We start from the raw sequence: 23869 nt of genomic DNA, 5'->3' as shown, positions 1-23869 counted from the left end.
CGGGTGGAGGCCGTGCCTGCTGAGGAAGTCTGCTTCCCAGTTGTCCACTCCCGGAATGAATACTGCTGACAGTGCTATCCCATGATTTTCCGCCCAGCGAAGAATCCTTGCAGCTTCTGCCATTGACTGCTTCTTGTGCCACCCTGTCTGTTTACATGGGTGACTGCCGTGATGTTGTCCGACTGGATCAACACCGGCAGACCTTGAAGCAGAGGTCTTGCTAAGCTGAGAGCATTGTAAATGGCCCTTAGCTCCAGGATATTTATGTGAAATGATGTCTCCAGGCTTGACCATAAGCCCTGGAAATTTTTTCCCTGTGTGACTGCTCCCCAGCCTCGCAGGCTGGCATCCGTGGTCACCAGGACCCAGTCCTGAATGCCGACTCTGCGGCCCTCTAGAAGATGAGCACTCTGCAACCACCACAGGAGGGACACCCTTGTCCTTGGTGACCGGGTTATCCGCTGATGCATCTTAAGATGCGACCCGGACCATTTGTCCAGCAGGTCCCACTGGAAAGTTCTTGCGTGGAATCTGCCGAATGGCTTTGCTTCGTAGGAAGCTACCATTTTTCCCAGAACCCTTGTGCATTGATGCACTGAGACTTGGCTCGGTTTTAGGAGGTTCCTGACTAGCTCGGATAACTCCCTAGCTCTCTCCTCCGGGAGAAACACCTTTTTCTGAACGGTGTCCAGAATCATCCCTAGGAACAGAAGACGAGTCGTCGGAACCAGCTGCGATTTTGGAATATTGAGAATCCAATCGTGCTGTCGCAACACTACCTGAGATAGTGCTACACCGACCTCCAACTGTTCCCTGGATCTTACCCTTATCAGGAGATCGTCCAAGTAAGGGATAACTAAAACTCCCTTCCTTCGAAGGAGTATCATCATTTCGGCCATTACCTTGGTAAAGACCCGGGGTGCCGTGGACCATCCAAACGGCAGCGTCTGAAACTGATAGTGACAGTTCTGTACCACAAACCTGAGGTACCCTTGGTGAGAAGGGTAAATTTGGACATGAAGGTAAGCATCCTTGATGTCCAGAGACACCATGTAGTCCCCTTCTCTTGAATTTGAACCTCTGTATGTAAGTGTTCAAAGATTTTAGATTTAAAATCGGTCTCACCGAGCCGTCCGGCTTCGGTACCACAACAGTGTGGAGTAATACTCCTTTCCCTGTTGCAGGAGGGGTACCTTAATTATCACCTGCTGGGAATACAGCTTGTGAATGGCTTCCAACACTGCCTCCCTGTCTGCTTGTAAAGCCCCAGCGTCATGCTGAGGGCTTGGCAGAGGCGGGAGAGGGCTTCTGTTCCTGGGAACTGGCTGATTTCTGCAGCCGTTTCCCTCTCCCTCTGTCACGGGGCAGAAATGAGGAACCTTTTGCCCACGTGCCCTTATGGGAACGAAAGGACTGCGCCTGATAATACGGCGTCTTCTTATGTTGAGAGGCGACCTGGGGTAAAAAACGTGGATTTCCCAGCTGTTGCCGTGGCCACCAGGTCTGAAAGACCGACCCCAAATAACTCCTCCCCTTTATAAGGCAATACTTCCATATGCCATTTGGAATCCACATCACCTGACCACTGTCGTGTCCATAACCCTCTTCTGGCAGAAATGGACAGCGCACTTACTCTTGATGCCAGTCGGCAAATATCCCACTGTGCATCACCCATATATAGAAATGCATCTTTTAAATGCTCTACAGGCAATAATATACTGTCCCTATCTAGGGTATCAATATTTTCAGTCAGGGAATCCGACCACGCCAACCCAGCACTGCACATCCAGGCTGAGGCGATTGCTGGTCGCAGTATAACACCAGTATGTGTGTAAATACATTTTAGGATACCCTCCTGCTTTCTATCAGCAGGATCCTTAAGGGCGGCCATCTCAGGAGAGGGTAGAGCCCTTGTTTTGACAAGCGTGTGAGCGCTTTATCCCCCCTAGGGGGTGTTTCCCAACGCACCCTAACCTCTGGCGGGAAAGGATATATGCCAATAACTTTTTAGAAATTATCAGTTTTTTTATCGGGGGAAACCCACGCTTCATCACACACCTCATTTAATTTCTCAGATTCAGGAAAACTACAGGTAGTTTTTCCTCACTGAACATAATACCCCTATTGGTGGTACTCGTATTATCAGAAATGTGTAAAACATTTTCCATTGCCTCAATCATGTAACGTGTGGCCCTACTGGAAGTCATATTTGTCTCTTCACCGTCGACACTGGAGTCAGTATCCGTGTCGGCGTCTGTATTTGCCATCTGAGGTAACGGGCGCTTTAGAGCCCCTGACGGCCTATGAGACGTCTGGACAGGCACAAGCTGAGTAGCCGGCTGTCTCATGTCAATCACTGTCTTTTGTAAAGAGCTGACACTGTCATGTAATTTCTTCCAGCAGTTCATCCACTCAGGTGTCGACCCCCTAGGGGGTGACATCCCTATTACAGGCAATTTGCTCCGCCTCCACATCATTTTCCTCCTCATACATGTCGACACAAACGTACCGACACACAGCACACACACAGGGAATGCTCTGATAGAGGACAGGACCCCACTAGCCCTTTGGGGAGACAGAGGGAGAGTTTGCCAGCACACACCAGAGCGCTATATATATACAGGGATAACCTTATATAAGTGTTTTTCCCCTTATAGCTGCTGTATTGTTTATACTGCGCCTAATTAGTGCCCCCCTCTCTTTTTTAACCCTTTCTGTAGTGTAGTGACTGCAGGGGAGAGCCAGGGAGCTTCCCTCCAACGGAGCTGTGAGGGAAAATGGCGCCAGTGTGCTGAGGAGATAGGCTCCGCCCCTTTCTCGGCGGCCTTTTCTCCCGTTTTTCAGTGTAATCTGGCAGGGGTTAAAATTCATCCATATAGCCCTGGGGGCTATATGTGATGTATTTTCGCCAGCCAAGGTGTTTTTATTGCTGCTCAGGGCACCCCCCCTAGCGCCCTGCACCCTCAGTGACCTAAGTGTGAAGTGTGCTGAGGAGCAATGGCGCACAGCTGCAGTGCTGTGCGCTACCTTGGTGAAGACAGGATGTCTTCTGCCGCCGATTTTCCGGACCTCCTCTTGCTTCTGGCTCTGTAAGGCCCGGCGGCGCGGCTCTGGGACCGGACTCCATGGCTGGGCCTGTGTTCGATCCCTCTGGAGCTAATGGTGTCCAGTAGCCTAAGAAGCCCAATCCACTCTGCACGCAGGTGAGTTCGCTTCTTCTCCCCTTAGTCACTCGATGCAGTGAGCCTGTTGCCAGCAGGTCTCACTGAAAATAAAAAACCTAAAACTAAAAACTTTTCACTAAGCAGCTCAGGAGAGCCCCTAGTGTGCACCCTTCTCGTTCGGGCACAAAAATCTAACTGAGGCTTGGAGGAGGGTCATAGGGGGGAGGAGCCAGTGCACACCAGGTAGTCCTAAAGCTTTACTTTTGTGCCCAGTCTCCTGCGGAGCCGCTATTCCCCATGGTCCTTACGGAGTTCCCAGCATCCACTAGGACGTCAGAGAAATATATATATATATATATATATATATATATATATATATATATATATATATATACACACATACTAGGGTCTCAATCTCTGCTGATAAGGTACCTGTCCACGCTGCCACAGCGCTATAAACCCATGCCGACACAATCGCCGGTCTGAGTAGTGTACCAGAATGTGCACGCTATCTGCAGGATCCCTGAGGATAGCTGTTACGTCAGGGCTACCTTTTGGGCAAACATGACACCCTAGGGGAAGATTCCCATCGTATCCTGGCCCTAGTAGGGAAAGGATACTCCCTGAAAATTCTTTTGTGGGAAACTGCAGTCTCTTGTCTGGAGATTCCCGCTCTTTTTCATCATGAGAGGAGGAATATTTACCTCAGCTTTCTTCCCCTTAAACATGTGTACCCTTGTGTCAGGGACAGATGAGTCATCAGTGATATGCAAATCATCTTTTATTACAATAATCATATATTGAATACTTTTCTGCCATTTTGGCTATAACTTTGCATTATCGTAGTCGACACTGGAGTCAGACTCCGTGTCGATATCAGTGTCTATTATTTTGGATAGTGATCATTGAGAGACTCTGAAGGTCTCTGCGACATAGGGACAGACATGGGTAGATTCCCTGTCTGTTCTCTAATCTTTTGTGCAATAAATTCACCTTAGCACTTAATTACACATATCCAAACAGGTGTCGGCGTTGTCGACGGAGACACCTTCTCACACACATATTTGCTCCATCTCCTCCTTAGGGAAGCCTTTTACCTCAGACATGTCGACACACACGTACCGACACACCACACACTCAGGGAATGCTCATCTGAAGACAATTCCCCCATAAGGCCCTTTGGAGAGACAGAGAGAGAGTATGCCAGCACACACCCCAGCGCTATTAACCCAGGAATAACACAGTAACTTAATGTTAACCCAGTAGCTGCTGTTTATATTGATTTTTGTGCCTAATTATGTGCCCCCCCCTCTCTTTTTACCCTCTTCTACCGTGTAACTGCAGGGGAGAGGCTGGGGAGCTTCCTCTCAGCGGTGCTGTGGAGAAAAAACATGGCGCTGGTGAGTGCCGAGGAAGAAGCCCCGCCCCCTCGACGGCGGGCTTCTGTCCCGCTTTAATGTACAATTTTTGGCGGGGGCTCATACATATATACAGTGCCCAACTGTATATATGCAAACTTTTGCCAAAGAGGTCTCTAATTGCTGCCCAGGGCGCCCCTGCGCCCTGCACCCTTACAGTGACCGGAGTATGTGGGTGTAGTGTGGGAGCAACGGCGCACAGCTGCAGTGCTGTGCGCTACCTCAGTGAAGACTGGAGTCTTCTGCCGCCGATTTCGAAGTCTTCTTGCTTCTTTCACCCGGCTTCTGTCTTCCGGCTCTGCGAGGGGGACGGCGGCGCGGCTCCGGGATCGGACGACGAGGGTGAGATCGTGTGTACGATCCCTCTGGAGCTAATGGTGTCCAGTAGCCTAAGAAGCAGGACCTATCTGCAGAGAGTAGGGCTGCTTCTCTCCCCTCAGTCCCACGATGCAGGGAGTCTGTTGCCAGCAGAGCTCCCTGAAAATAAAAAAACCTAACAAAATACTTTCTTATAGCAAGCTCAGGAGAGCTCACTAAACAGCACCCAGGCCGTCTGGGCACAGACTCAAACTGAGGTCTGGAGGAGGGACATAGAGGGAGGATCCAGAGCACACCAGAATCTAAATTCTTTCTTAAAGTGCCCATGTATCCTGCGGAGCCCGTCTATTCCCCATGGTCCTTATGGAGTCCCCAGCATCCACTAGGACGTTAGAGAAAATTGTTTTCCAAGTGAGAAACTTAATATCCACTTGTTGTAAGGGTTCGAAATATAAAGACTGTAAGAAATCTAAAAACCAGATTCAAGTCCCATGGCGCAGTAGGTGGAGTGAATGGAGGCTGTACTCTGAGGACACCTTGCAGAAAAGTGTGTACCGACGGCAATAGAGCCAATCTTCTTTGAAAGTAAATTGACAACGCAGATATCTGCACTTTTAGTGCGGATAAACGCAGTCCTCCATCTAACCTAGGGGTGGGCAAAATACGGACCGCGGGCCGGAAGCGGCCCGCAAACCGATCCTACCCAGCCCACTGCCTCCCACCAGCGAGCAATGACAAGTGGCCCGACCGGCTGAGCTGCTTGTCATTGCTCTGCACTGCAGTACCTCCAAGCTGCCAGCGGCGCCTCTCTCCCCTGCTGCTGCGTTGTAGCAGCCTCCTCCTCCCGCCTCCAGAGTCCCCAGTGACAACGGCTGTGTTCAGCCGAGAAGGGGGCGGGGCTACGTGTCGATGAGGGGCGGGGCAACACGGGACAAGAGCCAGACTACTACAGATCCATCCTTCCTGCCACTTCCAGCCAGATCAGTAAGTTACTGGGAAAAGTGAAAGAAAGTAAGTGTGTGTGTGTGTGTGTGTGTGTGTGTGATAGTGTGCATATATTTGTGTGTGCGGGCAGTGGCGTCAGACTGTTTTTAGGTTTGGGGGAGAGATCTTTAGCTCTCGCTGTACCAACCCCTCCCGTGTTCTGTCACCATGTCACCCCCATGTTCTGTCACTGTCACCTTCCCCCGTGTTCTGTCACTGTGTTACCCCCCCGTGTTCTGTCACTGTGTCACCCCCCCGTGTTCTGTCACTGTGTCACACCCCCCGTGTTCTGTCACTGTGTCACACCCCCCGTGTTCTGTCACTGTCACCCCCATGTTCTGTCACTGTGTCACCCCCCCGTGTTCTGTCACTGTCACCCCCCCGTGTTCTGTCACTGTCCCCCCCCTGTGTTCTGTCACTGTGTCACCTCCCCGTGTTCTGTCACTGTGTCACCCCCCCCCCCCCCCCCCCGTGTTCTGTCACTGTGTCACACCCCCCCCCCCGTGTTCGGTCACCCCCACCGTGTTCTGTCACCGTGTCACCCCCACCGTTTTCTGTCACCGTGTCACCCCCCCCGTGTTCTGTCACTGTGTCACCCCCCCCGTGTTCTGTCACTGTGTCACACACCCCCGTGTTCTGTCACTGTGTCACCTCCCCGTGTTCTGTCACTGTGTCACCCCCCCCCGTGTTCTGTCACTGTCACCCCCACCGTGTTCTGTCACCCCCCCTCCCCGTTTTCTTTCACTGTGTCACACCCCCCGTGTTCTGTCACCGTGTCACACATCCGTGTTCTGTCACTGTCACCTCCACCGTGTTCTGTCACTGTGTCACACCCCCCGTGTTCTGTCACTGTCACCCCCCTCCCCGTGTTCTGTCACCGTGTCACCCCCACCATGTTCTGTCACTGTCACCCCCCCTCCCCGTGTTCTTTCACTGTGTCACCCCCCCCCCCGTGTTCTGTCACTGTGTCACACACCCGTGTTCTGTCACGGTCACCCCCCCTCCCCGTGTTCTGTCACCCCCACCGTGTTCTGTCACCGTGTCACACACCCGTGTTCTGTCACTGTCACCCCCCCTCCCCGTGTTCTGTCACCGTGTCACCCCCCCCATGTTCTGTCACCGTGTCACCCCCACCGTGTTCTGTCACTGTCACCCCCCCCATGTTCTGTCACTGTGTCACCCCCCGTGTTCTGTCACTGTCACCCCCCCGTGTTCTGTCACTGTCCCCCCCCTGTGTTCTGTCACTGTCCCCCCCCTGTGTTCTGTCACTGTGTCACCTCCCCGTGTTCTGTCACTGTGTCACCCCCCCCCGTATTCTGTCACTGTGTCACCCCCCCCCCCGTGTTCTGTCACTGTGTCACCCCCCCCCGTGTTCTGTCACTGTCACCCCCCACCGTGTTCTGTCACTGTGTCACCCCCCCCCCGTGTTCTGTCACTGTGTCACACCCCCCCGTGTTCTGTCACTGTGTCACCCCCCCCGTGTTCTGTCACTGTCACCCCCACCGTGTTCTGTCACTGTCACCCCCACCGTGTTCTGTCACCCCCCTCCCCGTTTTCTTTCACTGTGTCACCCCCCCCCCCGTGTTCTGTCACCGTGTCACACATCCGTGTTCTGTCACTGTGTCACCCCCCCGTGTTCTGTCACTGTCACCCCCCTCCCCGTGTTCTGTCACCGTGTCACCCCCACCATGTTCTGTCACTGTCACCCCCTCTCCCCGTGTTCTTTCACTGTGTCACACCCCCCGTGTTCTGTCACTGTGTCACACACCCGTGTCCTGTCACTGTCACCCCCCCTCCCCGTGTTCTGTCACCCCCACAGTGTTCTGTCACCGTGTCACACACCCGTGTTCTGTCACTGTCACCCCCCCCCTCCCCGTGTTCTGTCACCGCGTCACCCCCCCATGTTCTGTCACTGTGTCACACCCCCCGTGTTCGGTCACCCCCACCGTGTTCTGTCACCATGTCACCCCCACCATTTTCTGTCACTGTGTCACCCCCACCGTGTTCTGTCACTGTGTCACACACCCGTGTTCTGTCACTGTGTCACACCCCCCTCCCCGTGTTCTGTCACCGTGTCACCCCCACCGTGTTCTGTCACCGTGTCACACACCCGTGTTCTGTCACTGTCACCCCCCCTCCCCGTGTTCTGTCACTGTGTCACCCCCACCGTTTTCTGTCACTGTGTCACACACCCGTGTTCTGTCACTGTCACACCCCCCTCCCTGTGTTCTGTCACCGTGTCACCCCCACCGTGTTCTGTCACCGTGTCACACACCCGTATTCTGTCACTGTCACCACCCCTCCCCGTGTTCTGTCACCGCGTCACCCCCCCCATGTTCTGTCACCGTGTCACCCCCACCGTGTTCTGTCACTGTGTCACCCCCCCCGTGTTCTGTCACCCCCACCGTGTTCTGTCACCGTGTTACCCCCACCGTGTTCTGTCACCCCCACCGTGTTCTGTCACCGTGTCACACCTTTCCCCAGGGGCCATAAGGCACTGGATAATTTGCTTGCTGCACAATAATTATCCTAAATAAAATGTTAATGTGTAAAAAGGCTCTCTACCTGCTGTAATGTGTGTAAAAGGGGCTCTACCTGGTGTAATGTGTGTAAGTGGCGCTGTGTGGCGAAATTTGAATAATGGAGACTATTGTGCAGCCTAATATGAATCTGTATTATTTTATGCCCACACCCCTTCCACATGAAGCCACGTCCCTATATTTTTGGCAAGTGGGGCGAGCTGCTATTTTGTATGTGGCCCTCGGATACTGACAGGAAATGTCAAGTGGCCCCTCAGCTGAAATAATTGCCCACTCCTGATCTAACCCCATCTGTAGAAATAACAAAAGACGGGATAACTTGAAAGATGAAGTTGGAAACTTCCGAGCTTCACACCAACCTATATAGGCACGCCAAATTCTGTAATAATGAGCTGCCGTAACAGGCTTCCTAGCTCGTAACATGGTTGGTATAACCGATTCTGGAATGCCCTCTCTTCTTAAGAGGGCTGTCTCAACAGCCACCCCGTCAAATGCAGCCGCCCTAAATAGGGTAAAGGAACGGACCCTGTTGTAACAGGTCCGGACGTAGTGGGAGTGGCCAAGGATCGTCTGCGAGTAGTCCGCGGAGATCCGAGAACCAAGCTCTCCGAGGCCAATGAGGCGCCACTAGTATGACTGTGACGGACTCTCTTTTGATCCGTTTTAGCAACAGAGGGAGCAACGGAAACGGTGGAAACAGATACACGAGGCTGTACGGCCACGCGATTGTGAGAGCATCCACCGCCACTGCCTTTGGATCTCTCGTTCTGGACACGTACTGGGGCGTTTGATGATTGTGGCGAGATGCCATCAGGTCCACTTGAGGGTAACCCCACCTCTGGACCAGCATGTGAAACACTTCTGGATTTAATGCCCATTCTCCTGGATGAAAATCCCGACGTCTGAGATAATCCGCCTCCCAGTTGTCCACTCCCGGAATGAACACTGCCGACTATATCACTTGGTGATACTCGGCCCAACTGAGGATTCGAGCTACTTCCCGCATTGCCATGCGGCTTTTCGTTCCTCCTTGTTTGTTGATGTATGCGACCGCCGTCGCATTGTCTGACTGCACCTGAACAGTCTGAGACCGAAGCATGTGCACTGCTTGTCGTAGCGCATTGTAAATTGCCCGGAGTTCCAGGACATTTATAGACAGCAATCTTTCGTGACCCGCCCAGAGACCCTGGAGCTGATAATTTTGAACTACAGCTCCCCAACCTCTGAGACTCGCGTCCGTCGTGAGAATTATCCAATTCCAGGCGCTGAACCGTTTCCCTGCGGTTAGATTGTGTACTTTGAGCCACCAGAGTAGAGACACTCTGGCCCGTGGCGACAACCTCACCCTGTGGTGAATCTTCAGACTGGTCGCGAGCACATCCAGTTGAAAAGGACGCAAGTGAAATCTTCCGAACTGAAGTGCTTCGAAAGCCACCACCATTGTGCCTAAGAGGCGAATGCACAAATGAACCGAGACTGTGCGTGGCTTGAGCACTAATTGTACCAGATGACGAATGACCTGTACTTTCTGTTCTGGTAGGTAAATTCTTTGATTTACCGTATCGAGAATCATACCTAGGAATTGAAGTCGTTGGGATGGAATCAGATGTGATTTCTTGAAGTTGACAATCCAACCGTGATGAACCAGTACATTGTATGTTAGCAACGCCTGTTGGAGGAGCATTTGTTAAGACGGAGCTTTGATGAGCAAATCGTCCAAGTACGGAACAATTATCACTCCCAGGGATCGAAGATGAGCTATCATCACAGACATCACCTTGGTGAATACCCGAGGCACTGACGAGAGGCCAAACGGTAGAGCCTGAAACTGGTAATGGTTCTGCCGTATTGCAAATTGCAAGAACCTCTGATGAGGTGGCCAAATCGGAATGTGTAAGTACGCATCCTTGAGATCCAGTGCAATCATGAATTCCTGTGGCTCTATACCTGTAATCACTGAACGCAGAGATTCCATCTTGAATCTGTAGTAAGTGACGTACTGATTGAGACCCTTTAAGTTCAATATTGGCCTGACCGAGCCATCCGGTTTTGGTACCACAAACAGACTGGAATAATAACCCTGACCTTGTTGGTGTACAGGGACCGGAATCAAAACTGCTGCATCAAGCAGAGACTGAATGGCAATCTGCAGAACCGACTTCTTGTCGTCCGACACAGGCAGTCCTGTCTTGAAAAACCGCATTGGCGGGAGACAGTCTAACTCTATTTTGTAACCTTTTCACACTAAATTGCGGATCAACCCATCTGTGGACGTCTAAAGCCATGCCAACTGGAACGTCTGAAGGCGTGCTCCCACAATTGGAGATCCGAGATGGTCTGGGAGCCCGTCATGCCACTGGCTTGTCGGTAACCTTAGCGTCCTGACGACTGGTGTTGGTTTGTTGGAAACCACGTCCTCAACCTCGTCTACCAGGCGTGGCTGTTCCTCTACCACGGCCTTGACAGGGCTGAGGTCTAAAGGATTTGACCGCCGGCTTAGAGTATTTCCTTTAGGTACCGTTGGAGGCAATGGTAGGAAAACAGACTTTCCCCCGTGGCCTCAGAAATCCATTTGTCCAATTTAGGACCAACAACGTCTCGCTACCGTATTCTTTTGACCCCTGACTTCGCTTGCCAAGAATGCAGCCAGAGTGCTCGTCCTGCTGTAACTAGCGACGATGAAAGGCGAGAAGTGAGCCGACAGCCGGAAGGAGAAGCTGTACATAGATACTTAGTAGCTTCTCAGATTTGATTAGCGAGAAGTATAAGGTGATCGTCATATAGGGCAGACTGGAGTTCTGTTATCCATACCATTAGCGCCTTAGTTACCCAAATGCCCTTCTATTTTACGGTCTGAAGGGTCTTTATAAGTTTTGACACAGACGAATCCACCAATGGCGGAATCACCCATGTAGATGTCACTGACTGTGGAAACGGGTAACTAGACTTAAATCGGCGAGGTATAGAACCGGTTATCCGGTTCGTCCATGTTTCTAATAACATCTTATTAAGAGATTCCGAAACAGGAAAACACATTGGAGATCTCCGTCATTTAGTAAATACGACTTTATCATATGTCAGAGGCTCCTTAGTCACTGTAAACTGCAGAGACTGATGGACTAGCCCGATGAGATTATCCATGCTTCTGCTGTCAAAATCTGCACTGACTGACTGCTGGTCTAATTCGCCCTCCTCACCCTTATTTTGCGCAGTGAGGGCTGGCAAAGAATCTTCAGACTGCAACATAGCAGGAACTGGTAAAATATAACACAAATTAAAGTTTGGATCCAAATTGGACTTGGACCTTTGCAAAGGCTGAGAGCCCTTCGGTAGTTCTGGCGGTCTCACCCAAGACTCAGACCTTGCCGCTTCCCGCTCGTGTCGAGCAGCGGCCAATTCTGATTGCAGGGCAGCCATTACATTTGCTAACATAGTTGGAGCGTCCGGAGTGGAAACCGACAAACATACTGTACAAGTGGTAGACCCATCCGGTAACACCCTGTTACAGGCATTGCAGTGAAACTGCTTTTAGTTTTTGCTGGTGCCTTACTCATTATGCAGACAGACAACACAATATACAAAGACAGACAACTTGCACGACTCAGTAAAACAGTACGAAGGTATATATATATATATATATGTATATATATATATATATATATATGTATATATATATATATATATATATATATATATATATATATATATATATATATATATATATATATGTATGTATGTATGTATGGATATATATATATATATATATATATATCTGGCCCAGAGCAGTGCACGTGGCCAGTACTATATGAAATCTGAACCCAAATTCCCACTAACACCCCTGCGCCTCCGGTGGAGTAGAGATGTAGGACAGGAACGTTCTGGAATCACAACAGGAAGAAATAGGGAGCAAGGTTAAAATGGCCCCCATGCCATGCTTACAGGTATAATCACAGTGCAGGTTACAATACATGACTTTATAACCTGTACCTGACAGTGGATTTAATATAGGCTTAATAGCCTATGAATATAACATATGCAGCATAAATAACCTGTGCAGTCTATGTATCTCCCTTGCAGCAGCACTGCCTGTGATCAGACTACTCCCCCCTCCCCCTGTGCTCCGTGTAGCGCTGTGTCTCAGAGGGGAGCGGTTGCCAGGAAGCGGGGCCCCGGAGTGCAGGGAGGCGGGGAACGCGTTACCTGGAGAGCGGCCTGGAAAGTGTGGCCGGCGTGTGTACAGGGTGCGGCGGGCCGGAGCGGCGTGTATCGGCTTTTGGCGGCGCTAGTGTGAGCGGCTGTGCTGCGGCGGTCGCAGCGACGCTGAGCCCCGTACAGTGCGGACAGAGTGGCTGGGGCGGGCGGCCTGTATTTGCGGCGGGTGCGGGCGGTGGTGATTAACAAGGATCCCACACAGAGGGGTGGCAGCGTGAGCTGACCGCCCCATCCCCCCCAGCATACCTTGTCTCCTGTAGGGAGGGCTGCGACGGGGCTTCTTTCTGTAAGCACCGTCCAGCTATTGCAGCAGTCAGTGGGCTGCGTGTGGCTGTGAGGGTGCTCTTTGTGAGGACCAACACGCCATGCGCTGCCTTCGCGCAGCGGCACTATCCCAGACCCATGTTTTTAGTATAAACTGGGAAGGGATGTGTCTTAAGTTGTAAAAATTAAAATCAAAAATCAAAAAATATTCAAAGAAAATGTGGGGAGCCCCACACAAGCCTTGTTAGTGCTGTGAGCACAGAAAAAACACTGAGGTACTCTGGGATATGGAGGGGAGGAGTAGTTCCAAATGTAATTTATTCAGTGCCTTGTTCCTGCGGAAACCGTCCATATCCCAAGAGTACTCCAGTGACCCCTAGTGGATGAAAAAGAAATATAGTGCATATCACAACATATGGAAACTCCTTGCGATACCGATGTGCGGTCCCGCGGGATCGGCATCGCCAGGAAAAATAGTCTGTGCAGGCAGCCCAACATTGACTATGTTGGTGGTGCTGGGCTCCGGCCACATCGAATAGTCAATGTCGGGCATTTCCTGCATCGTGCCGTGTGTACCCGGCATTAGTCCCACGGATAATGAAATATGCCCCAAAGGCAGAATAATATACATGAAAAAACTTTATTAAATACCGTATGTCACCATAAAATAAGTTGCTAATTAAAGCAGACAGAATTGCAGGCAAGTCCATTTTGCAGGAAGATCTTGTGAGCTTTAACAACTGTAACACTGTGCATACTGAGTAGCCAAGTGTACATCTATGGATAAAAGCAGTGTTGAACAGATGCGTACAACTCTGCATATCTCCTATGGATGCAGACAGAGCTGCAGCAGTCTGTAATGGGATGGCAAGGTAACTACTTTCTTTATAGAAGAGCAGAAAACCAGGTTCCTAACTCGAAATATCAGTGCTCAGATTTTGTGGCCTGCTTTGGCAAACTGCGCATGCACTGCAGCCGTATCACTCCTACGCAAGTCTACAAGTTGTGGCCGCATCGCAGAAGGATGCGGTCGCAATGTGATTGACAGCGGCGGGCGTTCACAGGGCGGCGTCACGGGCCAAACAGGGGGTGACCCGTAAGCGTTTTCAGGGCGGCTGCGTGATGTCACACGTAGCCGCTCCAATTTAAAAAATGGCGGCGGGCCACCTGACAGCGCAGGCAGACTGCGCTGACAGGGGTCAACCTTAGTTCAATTTAACTGCGGACGCATCAGGAGGCGGCGTGACACACATGCTGGGCGGCCCCCACTATGTAAGGAAATGGACCTGACTGCACATGCAACGATTTGCGTCCATCTCTGAATAAGGTCCCAAGTACCAAAAGGGCACAATGATGACAGATAATTTTAGGAGCCAATGTACGGGTTTATCAATACAATCATCAGAATGAAGGAAAATATAAAAGGGGAGAGGAACAAGATTGTTACCATGTAAAAGAAAAGTAACTGGAGTACAAATAGATTTAGAACAGAGTATGTGACTAACAGTTCGTTTTTTGGAAGGTTTTGCATAAAACAGCAACTAATATTACTGCTCTGAACTTCAAAAGAGAATATCAATCACATCTATGCATGTCCTTATGCAAATTATGCAGGACAAACTCTTTAATAAAGAAGAGTGACCTATCTTCTACAGAATGCAGTCAAATGACCTGTAAAGCTATGTGAAATGAGACACATTCTCAGCAGCTATATAATACAATGTACTGTATAACGTGACGTGCATTGCAATGGTTAATCAGTATTTTTCATTGTGTGTTTTGAGAAGTGTAGCGGAGAGATGTGTCATCATCTATTACACAATAAATCAATAAACAAGGGAATACATGGATATAAACTCATGTCCTACGGTGGTACTTTGTAGAAACAAATCATTACGGAACTGCTTCAGGATATCTTGTGATACATGTCATGTCTGAAGTCTTTTCAGCTTCGATAGACTAAAGACTTAACGGGTGCCGAGGCTGCACTCAACTCTTAATAAGTCAGAAACAAGGATTTTCCATTGAACTGGTCCCAACAGCACAAATGCATTTCTATTCTGCAACCAAACTGCACACCAAAGTAGAAAGACAGTATGGGAATAGCAGCATAAAGGATTATGACAGAGAATACAGCATGGCCAACCGTTGCTCACTCTTTGTTACAAATCCCACTGTGCGCTTCTACTGACGTCCGTAACAACCCTGCACTGTTGTGCTACTTCAAGACGGCAATGAAAATGCTTGATCTTGATCCCCTGTCTTTATATGACTTAGTGAATGATTTCACATATGTCAATGCTACCCTGACCTTCAAAAGGAATTAATTAGAAACTTACTCTACAATAGCGCCACAGGTCTTCAGGAGATCAATCAGATATTGCCCTGTGGCGGGGAGCTATTTTAGGGTGAACCAGCTTTGCAAAATATTGTGAACAGCTGTAGTTTTGAAATAGAACAGAAGTCAATGGGAAAATAAAGTCATTTAGACAGAACGGTCCTACAGCTGAATACTGCAGAAGCAGCAGACCGGCCTCTACTAAAGCAAACCCGCTGACTTTAATTCCACTATTAAAAAGGTATTCAGAAATAAAGCAGCATATGAAAAGGAGCAATTATTCCCTGTAGAGTGCAAAAAAAAGGAGAACACAAATAATGCTTTTAATTAATATAACATGATTATGATGGAAAGGAGACCTATGGAGAGGCCATAAACCACCAAATAGGGCCGCGAAAAACAAAACAAATTCAATGGAGTCTTGAATAGAGACATTCTTCTTCAGTTAATAAAACAACACTTCCAGAATTCTATTAATATTCAGAAGGTAAAATGAGAGTACAGAACTTGATGCAATAAACCATCAGTAAACTATACACTGCAGTACTTAGCTTTGAGCTAAGAATGCCACAAGAAAGCATTTGGTACCTGGCACCAGAGTAGACAGACATGTGCAGGACGCATTATGACATGATGGATCTACATTTAGCACTGACAGTAACATAGCACACAAAAGATGCAGCTTTCAATTATGACAAATGAAAGGAGCCGTCACTGAATATAGTAACTCTGAGACAGAATGCTAAAAGCTTATAGCTAATTATGTTCTTCCAGACTCTAGGGGACAAACTAGAGGCCACTTCTGCCATGTAATGAGATGCCATACGTATTTATTTTGTACAGTATTCTTTAAGTGCCTTCCACATTTAGAGAACTGGCATCTTGGATCGTCTGTTTTATGAAGGATATGTGGTGTGTGTGCACATCACTGCTCACAGACATGTCGCTATATGCTTCATAGTGTTACAGCATTGCCTCATATGGCTCACTAATCAAGAAAAAATAAGGTTTTACTTATCGATAAATCTATTTCTCGTAGTCCGTAGTGGATGCTGGGGACTCCGTCAGGACCATGGGGAATAGCGGCTCCGCAGGAGACAGGGCACAAAAGTAAAAGCTTTAGGATCAGGTGGTGTGCACTGGCTCCTCCCCCTATGACCCTCCTCCAAGCCTCAGTTAGGATACTGTGCCCGGACGAGCGTACACAATAAGGAAGGATTTTGAATCCCGGGTAAGACTCATACCAGCCACACCAATCACACTGTACAACCTGTGATCTGAACCCAGTTAACAGCATGATAACAGCGGAGCCTCTGAAAAGATGGCTCACAACAATAATAACCCGATTTTTGTAACAATAACTATGTACAAGTATTGCAGACTATCCGCACTTGGGATGGGCGCCCAGCATCCACTACGGACTACGAGAAATAGATTTATCGGTAAGTAAAATCTTATTTTCTCTGACGTCCTAGTGGATGCTGGGGACTCCGTCAGGACCATGGGGATTATACCAAAGCTCCCAAACGGGCGGGAGAGTGCGGATGACTCTGCAGCACCGAATGAGAGAACTCCAGGTCCTCTTTAGCCAGGGTATCAAATTTGTAGAATTTTACAAACGTGTTCTCCCCCGACCACGTAGCTGCTCGGCAGAGTTGTAATGCCGAGACCCCTCGGGCAGCCGCCCAGGATGAGCCCACCTTCCTTGTGGAATGGGCCTTGACAGATTTAGGCTGTGGCAGGCCTGCCACAGAATGTGCAAGTTGAAATGTGCTACAAATCCAACGAGCAATCGTCTGCTTAGACGCAAGAGCACCCAGTTTGTTGGGTGCATACAGGATAACAGCGAGTCAGTTTTCCTGACTCCAGCCGTCCTGGAAACCTATATTTTCAGGGCCCTGACAACATCTAGCAACTTGGAGTCCTCCAAGTCCCTAGTAGCCGCAGGTACCACAATAAGCTGGTTCAGGTGAAACGCTGACACCACCTTAGGAAGAAACTGGGGACGAGTCCGCAGCTCTGCCCTGTCCGAATGGACAATCAGATATGGCTTTTGTGAGACAAAGCCGCCAATTCTGACACTCGCCTGGCCGAGGCCAGGGCCAACAGCATGGTCACTTTTCATGTGAGATATTTCAAATCCACAGATTTGAGCGGTTTAAAATGTGATTTGAGGAATCCCAGAACTACGTTGAGATCCCACAGTGCCACTGGAGGCACAAAAAGGGGGTTGTATATGCAATACTCCCTTGACAAACTTCTGGACTTCAGGAACTGAAGCCAATTCTTTCTGGAAGAAAATTGACAGGGCCGAAATTTGAACCTTAATGGACCCCAATTTGAGGCCCATAGACACTCCTGTTTGCAGGAAATGCAGGAATCGACCGAGTTGAAATTTCTTCGTGGGGCCTTCCTGGCCTCACACCACGCAACATATTTTCGCCACATGTGGTGATAATGTTTTGCGGTCACCTCCTTCCTGGCTTTGACCAGGGTAGGAATGACCTCTTCCGGAATGCCTTTTTCCCTTAGGATCTGGCGTTCCACCGCCATGCCGTCAATGCAGCCGCGGTAAGTCTTGGAACAGACCTGGTACTTGCTGAAGCAAGTCCCTTCTTAGCGGCAGAGGCCATGAGTCCTCTGTGAGCATTTCTTGAAGTTCCGGGTGCCACGTCTTTCTTGGCCAATCCGGAGCCACGAGTATAGTTCTTACTCCTCTACGTCTTATAATTCTCAGTACCTTGGTTATGAGAAGCAGAGGAGGGAACACATACACCGACTGGTACACCCACGGTGTTACCAGAACGTCCACAGATATTGCTTGAGGGTCTCTTGACCTGGCGCAATACCTGTCCAGTTTTTTGTTCAGGCGGGACGCCATCATGTCCACCTTTGGTCTTTCCCAACGGTTCACAATCATGTGGAATACTTCCCGATGAAGTCCCCACTCTCCCGGGTGGAGGTCGTGCCTGCTGAGGAAGTCTGCTTCCCAGTTGTCCACTCCCGGAATGAACACTGCTGACAGTGCTATCACATGATTTTTCGCCCAGCGAAGAATCCTTGCAGTTTCTGCCATTGCCCTCCTGCTTCTTGTGCCGCCCTGTCTGTTTACGTGGGCGACTGCCGTGATGTTGTCCCACTGGATCAATACCGGCTGACCTTGAAGCAGAGGTCTTGCTAAGCTTAGAACATTGTAAATTGCCCTTAGCTCCAGTATATTTATGTGGAGAGAAGTCTCCAGACTTGATCACACTCCCTGGAAATTTTTTCCCTGTGTGACTGCTCCCCAGCCTCTCAGGCTGGCATCCGTGGTCACCAGGACCCAGTCCTGAATGCCGAATCTGCGGCCCTTTAGTAGATGAGCACTCTGCAGCCACCGCAGAAGAAACACCCTTGTCCTTGGAGACAGGGTTATCCGCTGATGCATCTGAAGATGCGATCCGGACCATTTTTCCAGCAGATCCCACTGAAAAGTTCTTGCGTGAAATCTACCGAATGGAATCGCTTCGTAAGAAGCCACCATTTTTCCCAGGACCCTTGTGCAATGATGCACTGACACTTTTCCTGGTTTTAGGAGGTTCCTGACTAGCACGGATAACTCCCTGGCTTTCTTCTCCGGGAGAAACACCTTTTTCTGGACTGTGTCCAGAATCATCTCTAGGAACAGCAGACGTGTCGTCGGAAACAGCTGCGGTTTTGGAATATTTAGAATCCACCCGTGCTGTCGTAGAACTACTTGAGATAGTGCTACTCCGACCTCCAACTGTTCTCTGGACCTTGCCCCTATCAGGAGATCGTCCATTTTCTTTGAAGAATCATCATTTCGGCCATTACCTTGGTAAGGACCCGGGGTGCCGTGGACAATCCAACCGGCAGCGTCTGAAACTGATAGTGACAGTTCTGTACCACGAACCTGAGGTACCCTTGGTGAGAAGGGCAAATTGGGACATGGAGGTAAGCATCCCTGATGTCCCGGGACACCATATAGTCCCCTTCCTCCTGGTTCGCTATCACTGCTCTGAGTGACTCCATCTTGATTTGAACCTTTGTATGTAAGTGTTCAACTATTTCAGATTTAGAATAGGTCTCACCGAGCCGTCTGGCTTCAGTACCACAATATAGTGTGGAATAATACCCCTTTCCTTGTTGTAGGAGGGGTACTTTGATTATCACCTGCTGGGAATACAGCTTGTGAATTGTTTCCACTACTGCCTCCCTGTCGGAGGGAGACGTTGGTAAAGCAGACTTCAGGAACCTGCGAGGGGGAGACGTCTCGAATTTCCAATCTGTACCCCTGGGATACTACTTGTAGGATCCAGGGGTCCACTTGCGAGTGAGCCCACTGCGTGCTGAAACTCTTGAGACGACCCCCCCCACCGCACCTGAGTCCGCTTGTAGGGCCCCAGCGTCATGCTGAGGACTTGGCAGAAGCGGTGGAGGGCTTCTGTTTCTGGGAATGGGCTGCCTGCTGCAGTCTTCTTCCCTTTCCTCTATCCCATGGCAGATATGACTGGCCTTTTGCCCGCTTGCCCTTATGGGGACGAAAGGACTGAGGCTGAAGTCTTTTTCTCCTTTATACGGCAATACTTCCATGTGCCGTTTGGAATCTGCATCACCTGACCACTGTCGTGTCCATAAACAACTTCTGGCAGATATGGACATCGCACTTACTCTTGATGCCAGAGTGCAAATATCCCTCTGTGCATCTCGCATATATAGAAATGCATCCTTTAAATGCTCTATAGTCAATAAAATACTGTCCCTGTCAAGGGTATCAATATTTTCAGTCAGGGAATCCGACCAAGCCACCCCAGCGCTGCACATCCAGGCTGAGGCGATCGCTGGTCGCAGTATAACACCAGTATGTGTGTATATACTTTTTAGGATATTTTCCAGCCTCCTATCAGCTGGCTCCTTGTAGGCGGCCCTATCTGGAGACGGTACCGCCACTTGTTTTGATAAGCGTGTGAGCGCCTTATCCACCCTAAGGGGTGTTTCCCAACGCGCCCTAACTTCTGGCGGGAAAGGGTATACCGCCAATAATTTTCTATCGGGGGAAACCCACGCATCATCACACACTTCATTTAATTTATCTGATTCAGGAAAAACTACAGGTAGTTTTTTTTTTTACACTCCACATAATACCCTTTTTTGTGGTACTTGTAGTATCAAAAATATGTAACACCTCCTTCATTGCCCTTAACAAGTAACGTGTGGCCCTAAAGGAAAATACGTTTGTTTCTTCACCGTCGACACTGGAGTCAGTGTCCATGTCTGTGTCTGTGTCGACCGACTGAGGTAAAAGGACGTTTTAACGCCCCTGACGGTGTTTGAGACGCCTGGACAGGTACTAATTGGTTTGCCGGCCGTCTCATGTCGTCAACCGACCTTGCAGCGTGTTGACATTATCACGTAATTCCTTAAATAAGCCATCCATTCCGGTGTCGACTCCCTAGAGAGTGACATCACCATTACAGGCAATTGCTCCGCCTCCTCACCAACATCGTCCTCATACATGTCGACACACACGTACCGACACACAGCACACACACATGGAATGCTCTGATAGAGGACAGGACCCCACTAGCCCTTTGGGGAGACAGAGGGAGAGTTTGCCAGCACACACCAAAAACGCTATAATTATACAGGGACAACCTTTATATAAGTGTTTTTCCCTTATAGCATTTTAATATATATAGTCATATCGCCAAATAAGTGCCCCCCCTCTCTGTTTTAACCCTGTTTCTGTAGTGCAGTGCAGGGGAGAGCCTGGGAGCCTTCCCACCAGCATTTCTGTGAGGGAAAATGGCGCTGTGTGCTGAGGAGAATAGGCCCCGCCCCCTTTTCGGCGGGCTTCTTCTCCCGTTTTTCTGAGACCTGGCAGGGGTTAAATACATCCATATAGCCCCCAGGGGCTATATGTGATGTATTTTTAGCCAGAAAGGTACTATCATTGCTGCCCAGGGCGCCCCCCCCAGCGCCCTGCACCCTCAGTGACCGCTGCTATGAAGTGTGCTGACAACAATGGCGCACAGCTGCAGTGCTGTGCGCTACCTTATGAAGACTGAAAAGTCTTCTGCCGCCGGTTTCTGGACCTCTTCACTTTTCGGCATCTGCAAGGGGGTCGGCGGCGCGGCTCCGGGACGAACCCCAGGGTGAGACCTGTGTTCCGACTCCCTCTGGAGCTAATGGTGTCCAGTAGCCTAAGAAGCCAATCCATCCTGCACGCAGGTGAGTTCACTTCTCTCCCCTAAGTCCCTCGATGCAGTGAGCCTGTTGCCAGCAGGACTCACTGAAAATAAAAAACCTAACAAAACTTTTACTCTAAGCAGCTCTTTAGGAGAGCCACCTAGATTGCACCCTTCTCGGCCGGGCACAAAAATCTAACTGAGGCTTGGAGGAGGGTCATAGGGGGAGGAGCCAGTGCACATCACCTGATCCTAAAGCTTTTACTTTTGTGCCCTGTCTCCTGCGGAGCCGCTATTCTCCGTGGTCCTGACGGAGTCCCCAGCATCCACTAGGACGTCAGAGAAATAAGAGGTATCAACAACTGCGGGATGAGCCTGGAAAAGAAGCAGCCTCCAAATCCATAAATGGAAGAAACACAAACTTCAAAAAGGCATATATGAATCAATTCAGAGTTGTGCGCTGAAATCGCAAGCACAATATCCCTATTTACATAACACCATGTTCTTTAACTTACTACCTGAATGACCAGGATGAGGTGAATGGACAGAACAGTGTTAGAAGGTACAAGGAACTTATTAAAACCATATAACTAAAAAACACTCACATACATTTCAACAAAGCTGGGAAATCACTCAGCCTCTCACCATGAATGGGTGCTGCGGCGGGCATGTGCTAATGTAAAAACCAACGCAGTAGGCATATAAGCTTGGACTGTAGGTAGTAAATCACCTTACATCTGCAGCATGTAGTGCGGACCAATTTCCTCACTTTGCTGAAATGTTGTATTGATCGTTTTTTATTTACATGGTTTTAATACATTTCTTGTATCTTTTTACGCTGTTCTGTCTCTTTATCTCATCACGGCGCCAATCCCATCCACAACTCTGAATTGTTTCATGGTCACCTCATGTGGGCCAAACTATATGCAGGCGGTTGTAACACAGCAGAGGACAAAAGGTAACATTAAAATCGAAGGTTGTGTAAAATGTTTAGTTTGTGCAGGTAAGTTAAATTAATATGTTGTTAGGGGAAAAAAAAAAAGACCCGATACCTTTATGGAGAGGAAAGCCATTAGGATGGGTCCATAAAAAACTACTTGCGAGTCAGGTGATAGCTCCAGCTCAACATGCAGCTTATCTGGCGGCAGTTCTGAGGGATCCACAGTAGGTCGGTTAGAAGCAGTGGGAGATGTAACTCTCTCTGATGTTCTCTGACAAGGCCGCAGCATTGACAGCATAGATTCCTCCATTTCTGACACTGGCAATGAAAGAGTTAAGTTAAAATGGATTTTAGTAAAGCCAGAAATTACTGATAATGTGGAATCACTGAATCAAACAAAATCAGAAGGTTGCTTTCACACAGCACAGATAAAATAAAAATATATCTGTAAAAACAATAATAATAATATTAAAATCTTTAAAAAACAAAAACAACAGATCTTACATGACTGTTTCAGTTGCTGATCCGTCTTTTGGGAATAAATTGGATGCCAGGTATAGTCGATGATTAACATTACAGATGGGACAGTCCAGCACTCTACCCACCCGGGCCTAAGGGTTCAGGAAAATAAGATTTTAAACCTACCGGTAAATCTTTTTCTCGTAGTCCGTAGAGGATGCTGGGGACTCCGTAAGGACCATGGGGATAGACGGGCTCCGCAGGAGACATGGGCACTTTAAGAAAGACTTTAGGTCTGGGTGTGCACTGGCTCCTCCCTCTATGCCCCTCCTCCAGACCTCAGTTAGAGAAACTGTGCCCAGAGGAGACGGACAGTACGAGGAAAGGATTTTAGTTAATCCGAGGGCAAGATTCATACCAGCCACACCAATCACACCGTATAACTTGTGTATTTATTAAACAGTTAACAGTATGAAAAACAACGCAGCATCAGTCCAAAACTGATGAAACTATAACGTAACCCTTATTTAAGCAAAACTATATACAAGTCTCGCAGAAATAGTCCGCACTAGGGACGGGCGCCCAGCATCCTCTACGGACTACGAGAAAAAGATTTACCGGTAGGTTTAAAATCTTATTTTCTCTTACGTCCTAGAGGATGCTGGGGACTCCGTAAGGACCATGGGGATTATACCAAAGCTCCCAAACAGGCGGGAGAGTGCGGATGACTCTGCAGCACCGATTGAGCAAACAGGAGGTCCTCCTCAGCCAGGGTATCAAACTTATAGAACTTCGCAAAGGTGTTTGAACCCGACCAAGTAGCAGCTCGGCATAGTTGTAGTGCCGAGACCCCTCGGGCAGCCGCCCAAGACGAGCCCACCTTCCTGGTAGAATGGGCTCTGACAGATTTAGGTAGCAGCAATCCCGCCGTAGAATGAGCCTGCTGAATCGTGTTACAGATCCAGCGAGCAATAGTCTGCTTTGAAGCAGGGGCTCCAACCTTGTTGGCTGCATATAGGACAAACAGTGCTTCTGTTTTCCTGA

The 23869-nt window shown here is 49.2% G+C and overlaps 1 protein-coding gene across 12 annotated transcripts in view; it reads right to left on the bottom strand.

Annotated features, from left to right (window-relative positions):
• BLTP1 (bridge-like lipid transfer protein family member 1) overlaps window positions 1-23869 on the bottom strand; it is a 705550-nt gene that overhangs the window by 467418 nt on the left and 214263 nt on the right. For all 12 annotated transcript variants that reach the window (XM_063920260.1, XM_063920265.1, XM_063920266.1 and 9 more), the window contains exons 18-19: window positions 22871-22977; window positions 22479-22684 (exon numbers count right to left, since the gene is read on the bottom strand). In XM_063920260.1, the coding sequence (XP_063776330.1) occupies window positions 22479-22684; window positions 22871-22977 (313 nt within the window). The remainder of the gene's footprint in view (window positions 1-22478; window positions 22685-22870; window positions 22978-23869) is intronic.

Source organism: Pseudophryne corroboree, chromosome 1, assembly GCF_028390025.1.
Source record: "Pseudophryne corroboree isolate aPseCor3 chromosome 1, aPseCor3.hap2, whole genome shotgun sequence".
Lineage (NCBI taxonomy): Eukaryota > Metazoa > Chordata > Amphibia > Anura > Myobatrachidae > Pseudophryne > Pseudophryne corroboree.
This window is presented reverse-complemented; position numbering and strand designations above follow the sequence as displayed.